This window comes from Bos grunniens, chromosome 18 (assembly GCF_055505025.1).
Source record: "Bos grunniens cultivar Pamir isolate PY7600 chromosome 18, Bosgru_T2T1.0, whole genome shotgun sequence".
Lineage (NCBI taxonomy): Eukaryota > Metazoa > Chordata > Mammalia > Artiodactyla > Bovidae > Bos > Bos grunniens.
The window spans coordinates 25,385,383-25,399,271 of NC_141182.1; the positions used below are offsets into that span (position 1 = coordinate 25,385,383).

At 53.7% G+C, this 13,889-nt stretch overlaps 1 protein-coding gene across 1 annotated transcript in view; it reads right to left on the reverse strand.

The window, feature by feature from the left end:
* Positions 1-13,889, reverse strand: part of PLLP (plasmolipin) — a 30,082-nt gene continuing 16,193 nt past the window's right edge. Inside the window, exons 2-4 of the mRNA XM_086350799.1 lie at positions 4,315-4,488; positions 2,201-2,323; positions 1-947 (exon numbers count right to left, since the gene is read on the reverse strand). Coding sequence (XP_086206925.1) covers positions 831-947; positions 2,201-2,323; positions 4,315-4,488 — 414 coding nt within the window. The 3' untranslated portion in view covers positions 1-830. The remainder of the gene's footprint in view (positions 948-2,200; positions 2,324-4,314; positions 4,489-13,889) is intronic.

Sequence of the window (13,889 nt, forward strand, 5' to 3'; positions counted from 1 at the left end):
TAAGTTCTTCGGTCTTTATTTTTGTAAAAAACAAAAAGTTACCACCACGCACAGGGCAGCTCACCAGCAAGGCCTTACTTTCCCTCCCGTCCCAGGTGCCTAATTAACAGCGTCAGGGAGGCAGTCAGCATTGATGTTAGTTTCCCCAAAGGGAAAATGAGAAAACAAGGGCTTGGGAAAGGGAGGGAAGCCTGGATCAGATTTTCATCACTGAGAGTCTCTTAAAACTGATTTGTTTTAAATAACTGGTACGTTCAAAAGGCAGGAAAGGAAAACCATGCTGTCAGAATCATAACCCTTTCTACATGCTTCCCTACAAGTGAACATGTTGGCTTGGGGGAGGGTCAAACCAGAATTAATGTTTTCAGGAATCAGAATGGTTTCATGGGTTTGCTCAGCTTTCCCAGAACAAAAACTAGGATAAATACTTGATGCTTGTTAGGCTTATTCTATGGTGGGCCAGGGGCTGTGGGTGTAGAGTTCACTGTTAGTGTATTTAGTGCTGGCGAGAAGGCTAGGTCTCGGCCTTGGACACGAAGTCCTAAGGACAAAGCAAGAGAGTCCTGTATCCCCCATCACCTTCTGAATATGGAGGGCAGAGAGGACTATCTTGGCTGTTGGCCTGTCTCCAGGCCACATGCCTGCCAGAGGAAGGGTCCTGATTCCTTGGGAGTGTCGGGTGAGCCCGAGGAGCCTGATGAGCAGAGATGAGCATGCGTAGTCTCTTCCAGGCTGACTCTGTACAGGGCGCAGACTTCAGGCTTCCGGAGCCACCTGCACTGGGAGCAGGCCGTAGCCTTCCGCCCGCAGTGGCCCACGGCACAGGTGCTTTAGGCATAGCCACCAGCCATCTGACTGGTGGCTGCATTGCTGCCTACTCCTCGCCAGGCCTGGAAGCTGAGGAAAGCGCTCACTCCGTAGGCAATCATCACTAAACACGAAAAGAACTGAAAGAGAAGACACAGAGGTGAGTCTGTCTGAAGCACGGCATGTGGGGCTGGGGGCCACAGCAGTGAAACACAGAGGGTAGGCACAGACAGGGGAGCCAGAGCCCCTCAATTAACCGAATGAGCCACACCAACTCCTGCTTACCCGTACAGTCATTTAATGACTATGAGGCTGATGGGTACCAGGTTCTGGGTACTAACTTTGCATTAACCATACAGGCAAGGTGTGTCAGACTGAGCGGGAAGCCTGGACAATATGCCAAGAGTGACAAACGGGTAGGAGCTGCTGTAGACACAGCTCTGGGATTTCGTTTTTTAAACGGCAACATTCGAAAGCTGCCCTAGGAATATTATGTAGTTCACATTCCAGAAGTCTCCATGTCTCTCTTCTGGTGACTGAGTTCACAGATTTCAAAACCATCCTCACCAGGAAGAATGAGGAAGCCCAAGTCCTGGTCTGGTCCTACCCGGGGCTCAGTCTAGGTGAGTCCCTTCACCGCTCTGAGCCTCAGTTTCCTGGCCTGTCAAAAGGGTTGGCAGTCCCTCTCCCCCCGACCCTCCTGTCTTCACACATACAGGGAGTGGAAGAACACTCATGGGTGATGCATGCCAGGTGTGTGGGGGTTCTGACACTTTACCCGACATGGAGCCCAAGTTTGGGTTGCCTAGGAGAACCTGAGTATCTCCCAGATAGTTTAAACCAAAGGGTTTTTGCCCATGGCTTTCTCAAAGGTGGATGATAGAGAGCTTCTAACAGACTCTCGAGGAGACATACAACCCTAGATCAGTGTGGCACAGCAAAGTTCAACAGGTAGCCCAAGCTTCACTTGCCAGCCCAAAGCATTTCCCAAGCATTCTGGTTCCTCGGGGTTAATTTTGCTGTTAATTTTGGACACCTGGTGGCTCAGTGGTAAAGAATCCACCTGCCAGTGCAAGAGACAGGTTCAGTCCCTGGATAGGGAAGATCCCCTGGAGAAGGAAATGGCAACCCACTCCAGTATTATTGCCTGGGAAATCCCATGGAAAGAGGAGCCTGGCAGACTGTGGTCCATGGGGTTGCAAAGAATTGGACTCAACTTAGTGACTAAGCAACAACATGGACACCTGTGAGTCCACTGGGAGCTGGAGGGTTACTGAGCATGTGTCAGGTGCCTGGCCTGGGGTCAGGGAGCAGTGGGAGCCCAGGGGCATAGACCTCACTTTAACCCGTCTCCCCTGTAACTGCTGAGGGTGCCCCAGGGAACCATACTCACGGAGGCTGCTGCACGCTGGTTATACGGCTGGCTGCCCTTCAGGGATGTCAGCTCAACCGAAGCAGAGCAGGTGATGAAGGCCGTGATGTAGAGAACAGTGGCACCCACGTTAAATACCATTAACTGGGGGTTGGGGGAGTGGAAAGAACAGGCTTAAGACATGAGACTCTTATAGTAACTATGGAACTTCCTGTTCCCACTGACACATCCCTTCAGTAGCCAGAACAGGGACTAGAGCTTGAGGAGGAGGATGGAGACCGCACGGGTTTTTCCCACTACAAGGGCCTCCAGAGACAGAGGTCTACACAGGACCAGCCTGGAGGCCCTATGAGCAGAGAACACAAACATACTGAAGGCTGAGAGATGGGGGGCTAAAGTGATCTGGCTGGAACATCAACAGATCCACGTGGTAAAACTCACTCCTGATGGCAAGAGGCCAAACCGAGCCTGTCTCTGAGTACTCCAGCTGAAGGGCCTGCTCCTCCGTGGTGGCTCCCCGCCAAGCCTGGTCCTTCTCATGGCCCCTGAGGGCTTGGCTCTGAGGCTGACCCCGAGATGGGGGGGCGCTGGGGGGCCCTCACATCCCTACCTCTGCCCCCAGTGGGAAGAACCTATGCCTTCTGGCCACATCCTAGGCTCTAGGCCCCACGTCAAATGCCATGGTAAAGACCCTCAGCTGGCTGGCAAGGAAGGGCCCTGGGCTAACAACCAGTCCCAGGTCCCAGTTCCCCAGTGCTTGGTCCCTGGAGTCAGTTCTTAGCAGATCTCTTAGCCCAGCCAGACAGCAAACTGATGGCCCTCGGGCATGTTTGGTTTATCTCATATTTTTAAAAAACAATTACCAACATTCTAAAATTAGATTTCATATAAAAACTAAGATTTCATATAAAACTTTCAATCTTAAAATATCAAGATTTGGCACCTGCATTCCCACTAACAACAGTTAGAGCTGAGTAGAGGCGGCTTCCTATGGACGGGTTCTCCAGAACCCCTCCTGACCTACTTTACTCGTATGTCTTTATGGCCTCTTGCCCGGCCCTAAAGGGAGCTTGTAGTCCCCATCCCAGAAAAGCCCGATTTGGCAATCTTAACTCCGCCTTATCTAGGAGTGTGAGGCACTGCCCTGCCATCATGGCCTGGGAAAGGAGCCTCTCCCATCAGCAGCTGTGACTGGAGCCCCACAGCAGTGCTGAGAGACACCAAGGCCCTTCCATCTCCGGAGATGTCTTTCTTCAAGGCTCCTAGGACACAGGGCAGGGGCTGGACCCCGTCCAGGAAGTCAGGCCACTGCCTCGTCACCCCAGGATCTTCCCTCCAAGCCCAGTGCCCACTGCAAACACCACCTGGCTCCTACCAGTGATGTCAAGATCTAACAAACCCGGTCTGTCTTGAGGATGACTCACGTTTCCTCAGCTTCAAAAGTCATTGAATTGCAAACAATGCTGCCTAGTCCCAGCCTTGCTTGTCTGACAATCACGTGCCTCTCTCGCCTCTCTGCTCGCTGAAAGCCTCAGACCCCAGCTGCAGGGGTTTTCCGGGCTGGAGAGAAAAAAAGCCCCAGCAGTTTTCTCTGTGTCTGGCCAGGGTACTTCCTATGGACACTCTCAGCTCTGTGTTCTAAGGAGACTGACCTGGGCAAACTGAGGACACCACCCTCTGCCAGGCTGCGGGGGCCTCACCCTGCGCCCAGCCCATCCTGCACACACCAGCCCAGCCTCGGTGACTCCTGCCAGCTCATCCCAGCCTGCAGGCCCAGGGCTGCCGGTCTGGGCCCAGCCAGAGCCACAGCACCCCCAGAATCTAATCCCGACTGCCCACCCCCCAAAAAGGAAAAATATTTCCAAGATCCCAAACAGCACCTCACTTGTACTCCCTCCGTGGGAGAAAGGCAAGCCTGAGTCATCCTGGATTCAAAGCTCTCAGCGCTCAGAAAAAATGGACACCCGAACCATTCATCCTCCTTCCCCCATCCCCATTCAGTTCTACAGGCCGAAGAGGACTTCAGTCAACCCCCAGCCGCCACTTCTCACTTAGGGAAGGTCACATTGTCACAGCCTGCCCAGAGGCAGAGGGGTCAGCCCAGAGCCACCCCTGGGGCTCCTATCCAGACTCACCACCAGCGGCCAGGGCACCATGTACAGCTTCATGTGCAGCTGAAACAGGTAGAGGACAAAGAAGATGATTGTCACCAGCCAGAGGAAGACAGCGACGAACATCACCCAGCCATAAGACGGATACAGGTGGTACGGAGTGTCAGCAATCAGGGCCCACACCAGCAGCCCCAGCACCTGGAGGGGATGAGACAGAGCCAGAGTCTCCCAGAGTCCCCAGCGCTCAGGCCGAAGGCCACAGAGCAGTTTCCAGGCCTTCACCATGGGGCGCCCCCTGCAGGACACATTTCTCATTGGCCCGAGAAATATTTATTTGGCTTTTACCACATGTATACAAAGCCCTTGCCTGGTAACTTACCTCCTTCAGACCCCAGCTGAAATGGTACGTGCTCCAGGGAACCTTCCCTACTCCTCCAGTCTGGGCTCCAGAGCCCTCTTCTGGGCTCACATGGCCCCTCAGGCACCACCCACCCAAGACGAATTCTGTTTCCTTCCCCAGACCAGAAGCCACAGCAGCACTGCCATCCACTCGGCTGCCTCCAGGGTGAGACCCCTGCAGCCCTGGAGAGGGTGGTCTCCCGGGCTCATCCAGTTCCCCAAGAAAATGACTGGCTCATTCATAAGTGCATGCTGGCACCCAGGACAGGACCCGAGCTCGGCCAGGGGCTTAGGAAAAGCTGCTGAAAGAAAGATGAAGTCACCAGCACATCCCTGAGGCAGGGACACAATCACAGAGGCCCGGAGGTACAGTGACATCTGCCTGGAGCCCCACCAAGCCCCCTCCACCCAACCTTCTCTGACTCTCCTAACTGCCTGATACAGGTGCTACCATCCCTGCCTTCCAGGTGAATCTGGGCCTTGGAGAAGCAAAGGGACTAGCACACCATTTGTATATGGCAAGGTGGGCCCCAACATCCCGGAGTGTGCAGAGTAGCTAACACCACGGCCTCCAGAGCCGACTGCCTGAGTTAAAACCCACTCCTCTTGCCAGCTGTGTGACACTGGGGCAACTCACAGCCACTCTGTGCTGTGTTCACAGCACAGAGCATGAAGAGCATACTTACTCTATAAGGTCAGTGCCCATGAGGGTTCATGTATATAAAGGAACTATTCCCAGCTGAGGACGCCATGCTGCAGGGAATTCTACACAGGCAGGTCGGCTGACCCACCTCAAGGGCATCCTGGGGAACTTGGCAGAGTGGTACCTTACTTGCTCAGGAGCAAAACCCCCCTCTGCCTGCTGGTTTGGAGGACAAAAATTTCCCCAGCTTCCCAGACAAGAGAGAGCTGTCACTCACCCCAGAGCAGCCAGAAAGGGTCCCCTAAAGTGAAAGATATTCAGTCATATCCGACCCTCTGAGACCCCATGGACTGTAGCCTGCCAGACTCCTCTGTCCATGGGATTCTCCAGGCCAGAATACTGGTGTGGGCAGCCATTCCCTTCTCCAGGGGATCTTCCCAACCCAGGGATGGAACCCAGGTCTCCCACATTGGAGGTGGATTCTGTACCATCTGAGCCACCAGGAAAGCCCCCAGAGAGGGTCCCCTGCCAAGGACCAAAAGGGAAGTTTCTGTATCAGCCCCCTCCACGTGTGGGGCGGGGCGGGGGTGACCCTAGCTGGGGCCTGGAGTCCACGAGCCCCTTTGACAGCTTTCCTTCCCCCCACCACCGGAAGTGAGAGGTAGAGCCCTGGGCTTACCAGTCAGCTGCTGGGCTTTCACCCTGCCTGTGTGGTGGGAAGTGTCCCCACCTCTGTGCAGCTCCCCAGGGCACCTCTAGTCCACCCGCTAGAACCCAGACCCCTGGGTTTTGGGCGTCGCTGCGTCTCCAGTGCCCTGCAGTGCCGAGCACATAGGACCTGCTCAGTAAACACATGCTCAGGCGCTAACCGGCCTCAGCTTCCTTATCCAGGAAATAGGGGCTAGACACCCTTCCCGCACAGGTGCTGTGTGTTATAGGAGGACTCAGGTCTGAGTCGATAATATGCTCCCAGCCTTGCCTCCCCCGACGCACGGGTGGGAATGGGAGACTCAGGGAGGCACCCTCTTCCCCTTCTCTCCAGGTTTTTGCACCCGCCCCTCTTCCTCTCCTGGGGGGGAGGGGTGAGTTCCCAGGGATGCCCACCTGGCACTGCACCCCGCCAGCCTTCCTGCCCCACCTCCAGCCTCTGGTGCTCTCCTTCAGCCACCACCAATAGACTAGGTGGCCCTTGGGGCCCAGTGTGTGGTGAGGATGGTGGGACAGGGAGCAGGGCCTTGTGGGCAGTCACACCACTGGAGGGGAGTCCTTATCCATGAGGACCCAGAGTCAGGGTGTCTCAGCCCAGACCCCCAAGCTTTTACCACTCATCCTTCAGACAGACACTGCCCTAAACAGACACATCAGTGGGGCCAAGAGCCCCCAGACCCAGGGGAGTCACTGCTGGAAAGGAGAAGAGACACCCCTAAAGCAGCAAGGCGCAGGACCCTTCCAGGGGCAGACAATTATCTCCTTGTCTTTTTTTTTCTGGCCATGCCACTGGGCGTGCGGGATCAAACCCATGCCCCCGCCCTGGGAGCGTGGAACCCTAACCACTGGACTTCCAGGGAAGTCTCTAATTATCTCCTTGCTTTAAAGTAGGGTCCTTATGGGCCTCCATGCCATCGTGTTGCCTGGTTACAACTATCTGAAAGGAAGTTAGAAAATGCAGTGAGTTAAAAATCACGAAGGGAATGATTTGGGTTTACATTAATGTACACTTATCAATTGGTGGTGTAATCACTCATGGGCTTGGTCACAAATAACCACGTAATGCCCTCTGGCTCATAATGTGCCAAGCCTCAGGTGAGCACCTTCCCTTTTATTTCACTGATTTTCCCATAACCCTCTCATTAGGCTTATTTATTAGCCCCATTTTTCAAACAGGAGCTCAGAGGAAAATGTGTCCATGGTCATCTGTGGTCACCCATGAGTCAAGGACAGGGCAGGGCAGGACTTGAACCCAGGTCGACCCTTCTCTGAAACCTGGTCTACTAAGAGTTACTTAGTGATGTACAAAAAATGAGGACACTTGGGCTGGCTCCGAGGGGTGAGGCCCAGCTGGCATCCCGGCTCCCTGGTCTCTGCCTCTCCCTCCTGCTCAGCCCTGGTTTCTAGATCAGCAAGTACAGCCTCTGGGAGACAAAGCTGCTGGAATAAGCAGTGAGAATATCTGGCATCCCTCTGGCCGTGCCTCCCTGGCCCTGTGCCCAGGGAGCCGCCTTGGTTTCTGCTCTCCAACAAGGAAGGTCCATCTGAACCTGACAGACTGGTTTTTCCCGTCCCCTCACCCCCAGCCCCAAGAATCTGCCGGAGCACCCCAGTCCAGGATAAGGCACCCCCACGTGTGCTGACCCTCTGCTGGCCATGGGAAGCTGGGCCCAGGCCTCATCTCTAGAATGTGCAGGAGCTGCTGGACCCTCCCTCCTGCTGTGGACCCACAGTCCAGCTGGAAGAGGCCAGAAGACTTGTCTTACAGTCCAGTCCAGAACGGTAAACCCCACCGTGCAGGGGAAGCGGGGGAGCGGAAGGCAGAGGGCAAGACAGACAGCCCTGACTCTGCCACCCGCCCGCTGGGCTTCGTCCAGGTCCTCGTGCAATTCTAACACCTGCTCTCTGAGCACAGGCCCCACCATGTGCCTCCCTCTGGGTTCACTCATTCAACAAGTATCTGTTGTGGGACTTCCTGGGTGGTCCAGTGGCTAAGACCGTATGCTGCAATGCAGGGAGCCCAGGTTCGATCCCAGGTCGGGGAACCAGATCCCACAAGGCACAACCAAGAGGCCCCATGTCACAACTGAAGATCCTGCATGCTGTAACTAAGACCTGGTGCAGCCAAATAGGTAAAAACTTTTAAAAATTGTAAAAGCCAAACATCTGTTCAGCACTTAACACTGTGTGAGCGGTAAACATGGGAAGCCCTGCTCTCCCGGAGCTCTCATTCTACAGCTGGGTTGGGGGTAGGGGAGTCAGATAAAACCCAAGTACACGAGGGAAGCACAGGAAATGTGTTATGGGGAAAATTCAGCTGAGAAGGGATAAGAAGGTCAAGAAAGATCTCACTAGGACATGAGAGCGGATGTGGGGGTGGTGGTGGGGGGAGGTGGCAAAGGGAAGGAGCCAGGTAAGGAAGAGCAGAACTCTGTGCTTTAACAAACGCTCGAGGTCCCTGTCTCTTGCCCCCATGTTCCTCTGTCCCCATGCTTCTCTACACATACACCTGTGTGTCTTACTCTTCAAAGACTGACACAGACACACACATAACAAACATGCACAGAATGAAACCTCACCCCTTGGCCCTTGCAAACACTGAGGCCCCTGTCATGCCTCCCCAGGCACCCCCTGCAGATGAACCAAGAAAACTGTCTGGAAATCCTGAAGGAAAAAAAGATATATATGCCCTTTCCTTCTTGAAAACCTAAAGATTTCAGATGAGGGATCTTATCTTTAAACGACAACTCCCTTGGTGGCTCAGACAGTAAAGAATCTTCAGGAGAAGGAAGTTCAATCCCTGGGTTGGGAAGATCCCCTGGAGAAGGAAATGGCAACCCATTTCAGTATTCTTGCCTGGAGAATTCCATGGACAGAGGAGCCTGGTGGGCTACAGTCCATGGGGTTGCAGAGTTGGACATGACTGAGCGACTAACACTGCCAAAAAGGTCACATTTACACATGCTCCAGGACGTTCGCGCTTCCAAAAATTTTTTTCTCAACTGGTTAACAGAGATTTTTTTAAAAACCACCTGCTGAGTCAGAGAGGAAAGGGATTAGTCACAAATGCCTGACCATGAGGCATTTGGTGGGGGGCAATCAGTTGGGGGGGGTGCAATCCAGGGGCTGAGGTTCTTATAAGAGGGAAGCTGGACATAGAGACACACACAGAAAGAACACCACGTGAAGATGGAGGCAGAGATCTGAGTGATATGTCTCCAAGCCAAGGAAAACAAAGGATTCCTGGCCAGAAGCATGGGACAGACTCTCATTCAGGGCCTCCCAAAGGAACCAACCTTGCCAGCACCTTGACTTTGAACTTCTAGTACTGTGAGACAATAAATTTCTGTTGTTTTTTAACTGACCTAGTTTGTGGCAATTTGTTATGGCAGCCCTAGGAAACGAATACATCTTTCTTCACTACTCTTTGAGGCTGTGAATGGCTGTTATGATCTGACTTAACTGGGAGATGTTGGCATTAACTGATGAAAAGTTGCTCTATTGACTCCCTGGGTTCAAGCTCTGGCCCTGCCAGCTTACGAGCTGTGTGACCTCCTGCAAGTTGCTGAGCCTCTCTGTACCTCCCTGTGCTCATCTTCAAAATGTGCCGACCTTACAAGGGTAGATGTCAATGAAGTAATGTACAGAAGGCACTCAGACCAACACCCAACACAGTCTTGACACTCAGTACAGGCCCTACTGTCATCATCACTTCGAGGGGTTAGAACCTGGGCTTTCCAGTCCATTCTCTGTGCCTGGTTTCCTGCAGTGGATAGGGTAGGAATAGCATGTGCAGTTCCTAGGGGTGTGAGGCTTGGTGAGATGAAGGTATTTAACCTTAAGCACCAAGCATAGTTCCTGGAAGATAAGGGTCACCTCCCCACACCCACCCCACCCCCACCCATCAGTGTGGCCCCTCCCACCTTTCAGATAAGGCAGCTGGGCTTATCCAAAGGTGGTGGAGATATGGAGGTGAAGGGGAGCAGAATGCAACCCAGCCCCACCCTAGGACTCCTCTTGCAGCTACACTCCCTCCACTCCTCACAGGCTAAGGGTCCCAGGGCAGAACCTTCACCCGTTTAGACCTGTCTTCCCCTCTGTACAGCAGAAGCAGGGAGGTCTGCTCAGCGTTCTCCAAGGCTCCTCTCAGTCTGAGCCCTGACACTCCTCAACTCAGGCCTCCTCCAGGGGTACCCACAGCCTTTCCTCCCTCGTACTGACTGAAGGGACTCTACCAATCCCAGGAGCACTCGCTAACTCCTCTCCTGCCCCAAGACGGTCACTCAACTCTCCTTTTAATATTCTCCATTCTCTGGGCCGAGTAAAGCCCTTGAGATTTGTTGGGTGGCCTTACCGTTGTTGTTCAGTCGCCAAGTCATGTCCGACTCTTTGCAACCCCATGGACTGCAGCGTGCCAGGCTTCCCTGTCCTTCACTATCTTCCAGAGTTTGCTCAAACATACTTACAGTGAGTCGGTGATACCATCCAACCATCTCATCCTCTGTCCCCTCCTGCCCTCTATCTTTCCCAGCATCAGGATCTTTTCCAATGAGTTGGCTCTTCACCTCAGGTGGCCACAGTATTGGAGCTTCCAATGAATATTCAGGGTTAATTTCCTTTAGGATTGATTGGTTTGATCTCCTTGCAGTCCAAGGGACTCTCAAGAGTCTTCTCCGATACCCCAGTTTGAAAGCATCAATTCTTTGGCACTTGGTCTTCTTTATGGTCCATCTCTTGTAGCTGTACATGACTACTGAGAAAACCATAGCTTTGACTTTGTCTATATAGACCTTTGTTGGCAAAGTGAATGCTCTGCTTTTTAATATGCTGTCTAGGTTCATCATAGAGTCACCTAACTTTTTTGGCTTGTGTTTTCATCTGACACATAAGAAGCTTGGGGACATACCCCAATGCTGGTCACCTTGTTAGGGGAAACACACCGACTGAAACCAGCCAAACTGGTCAGGCACCACAGTAACTCACAGTGCGTGAGATATTTTACAACAGGAGGTCCTGGTAAGGAACACAGGACTAACACGCCACCACTAACCAGAAGAATTTGGGAAAGGTCAAAAGGAGATGTCACCGCTCAGTGTCCGACCACCTCCCAGAATCCTTCTCACTGGCACCCGTCTTGGCTGAGCAGTGCATGCACCACCAGAAAGGACCCTGAATCAAGAGTGATTGGCCAGAGACAACGAATTGGCCTAGAAACGAATCCTGTCACCATCAAACCCGAGATCACAAGCCACATGGCAAAGCAGTTCTGGGTTCCCTTACCCTCCTGCTTTCCTCTTGGACGCCCTTCCCAATAAAGTCTCTTGCTTTGTCAACACGTGTGTCTTCTTGGACAATTCATTTCCGAGGGTTAGACAAGAGCCCACTCTTGGGCCCCGGAAGGGATGCTCCTTCCTGCAACCACCTCATAGGCATGTCATGCAGGTAAAGAAAGGAAAAAGTGAACAGTTGTAGAGGTTGTGAGTGGCTAGGAAGGCTGTTAGACAGCCTGGGGCTTAGAGGGAGCAAACCCGAGTTGGGGGGTGGGGTGGCAGGAGAGGGGACACTGTGCCCCAGAGCTAACATTGTGGTTTCAAACTCAGCAGCCACCGAGGCAGGCAGGTCACAGAAATGACTAAGGTGGGCCAGGGGAGGTCTGTGGAGCTGAGAGCAACCAGCTGATGTCTGGGGGAACACAGGCCTGGGATAGCCAGAACTTTTTTTTTTTTTTGGATTGTACCCACCACACAACATGCAGGATCTTAGTTCCCCAACCAGGGATCGAACCCGTGCCCCCTACAGTGGAAGCACAGATCCTTAACCTCTGGGCCACCAGGGAAGTCCCAAGAAGTTCTAATTTTTAAAGATATATTAGAAATCCAAAATTCTACATGAAATCTTCAGTTTTTTAAACATTGGTAATGAAACCAAATGTTTTGGGAACAATTTGAGGGCGGGGCCCATCCAACAGCCCCCAGGACTCCCTTCTCCCCACTGCACCTTCCAGAAAACTGAGGTCCAGGGGACCACGTGAACCCTTCCTGGGGTTTCCCCGCACAGGGATGCATCTGGGCAGCTCAGGACACTCAGAACTTGGCCTGGCCCGGCCCGGCCTCCACCCCCGCTCTGGCCCTTCTCCCTATGGTGAAAGGGACTTTATGGGGACAAAAAGCCACCCATTGTGTCACAGGAGACAAAGGCGCAGGGGACAGAGGCGCCGGGCGGCGGGGTGCCACCACAACTCCACACCCCACCTCCTCCCCTTGCAGAGGGGTAGGCTCCTTGGAATTCCCACTGTGTACTCTGCAGGCCACGCCAGGGCAGGTTCATAACCCAGCCTGGGGCCAACTGACCAGGTCTGGGCTGTTATCTAACTCTGCCAAACCTCCCTTTTGTCACCTGAAAAGCAGGCACAAAAAGTTACCACATCGAGTCACTGAACAAACTCTCCCCCAAGGGCCCACTCTGTGCCAGGCGCTGTTATAAGCATCAGGGAGTATGGGGCGGGGGGAGAGAGCCAGGCAGCCAGGGTCCCCACCCACAAGCACGAAGCTCCCAGCCTGGGTTGCCAAGGAGGAGGGGGAAGAGGGGAACACTGACTCAGGGCCTGGGTCACCTTCAGGGCTTTCCAAACAGAGCCTTTATCACATTGCTTCTTATTCCTGAGTCCTGAGTTAATTAAAGATGAAAGAGACCTCTACACCCCTACCCTCACAGCCCTGCCACCCCCAGAACCCCCTAACTGGGACCTCCAGCCCCTGCATGCAGACTGAATGTCAAGGAGCTCACTGCCACCATCTTCCTCTGGGGTCTCTCTTGGGGTTCTAGAAAAACCTTCCTAACCTGAAGCTCAAGCAGCACTCTGGGGCCAGAGACTAAGCAGGTCCCCTCCATGTACAGCCCCAGGTGTGTGGAGGTAGGTGGGGGCCCCCTGAGGCATCGCCAAGGCCTTCCTTCCCTGGGTCCCAGAGGCAACAGCAACACAGCCCCTCAGTGAGGTTCCAGAAATTTAGACCCTACCTGCCTGCCTTCCCACCCTCCTCCCTTCCCTCCACTGGGGTCTCCTGGTCTCCCCAGAAGGCCAATCTGTGCCTTCTGCCCAGCACAAAGACTCTTAACAGCCACACAGAGCTATCCCAGGAAGGCCTTAGACCCCTTGAAAGCCCAGGTCAAGTGCAACTCAATTCCAGCCCCTCCCCCCACCCCGCCCCAGTGCTTCACTCCCAGGAAGCCCAGCTCTTTACATAAAGCACACGGCCCATTTCACAGATGGGGAAACCAAGTCACTTGGAAAAGATGAACCTCGCCCAAGGTTATGCACAGTTAATGGTGGTGCCAGTTCTGTGACTCAGCAGATAGAGAGATGCCCAGTGGGGAACACAATTCCAAATCCCAGAAGGTAGGGACATTCCCTGGAGACTAACTGGGAGGGAATATCAGTGCCCTGGAGGTGGGAGCAGAGAAGGGGCAGGGGCGGTCCTTGAACCCTGAGGGGATGACAGAAGCAATGTTTTCAGCACCCTAGTCTGCTCCCTGCCATTGGCCCTCCAGAGATAGCTGGCTGCAGGGATCACAGGCACTTCACAGCCCCATGAGACCTGGCCTCTCTGCCTGCTGGGAATAGGGTTGGGGTGAAACCATTTACCAGACTGGGACTTGAACCCATGTGCTGGAACTCGAACCCAGCCAAAACCCAGCCTGGGACTTGAACCCACGTGGCTGGGACACTAACCCAGCCAAAACCCAGTTTGGGAAGCAGAAGGGAAGGTCCATCTTCTGTAATTCTGGATACCTGATCTAGGGGCCCCAGGGACAAGGGAGGCTCCTTGTTTTAGTCTACATGGGCTGAAAT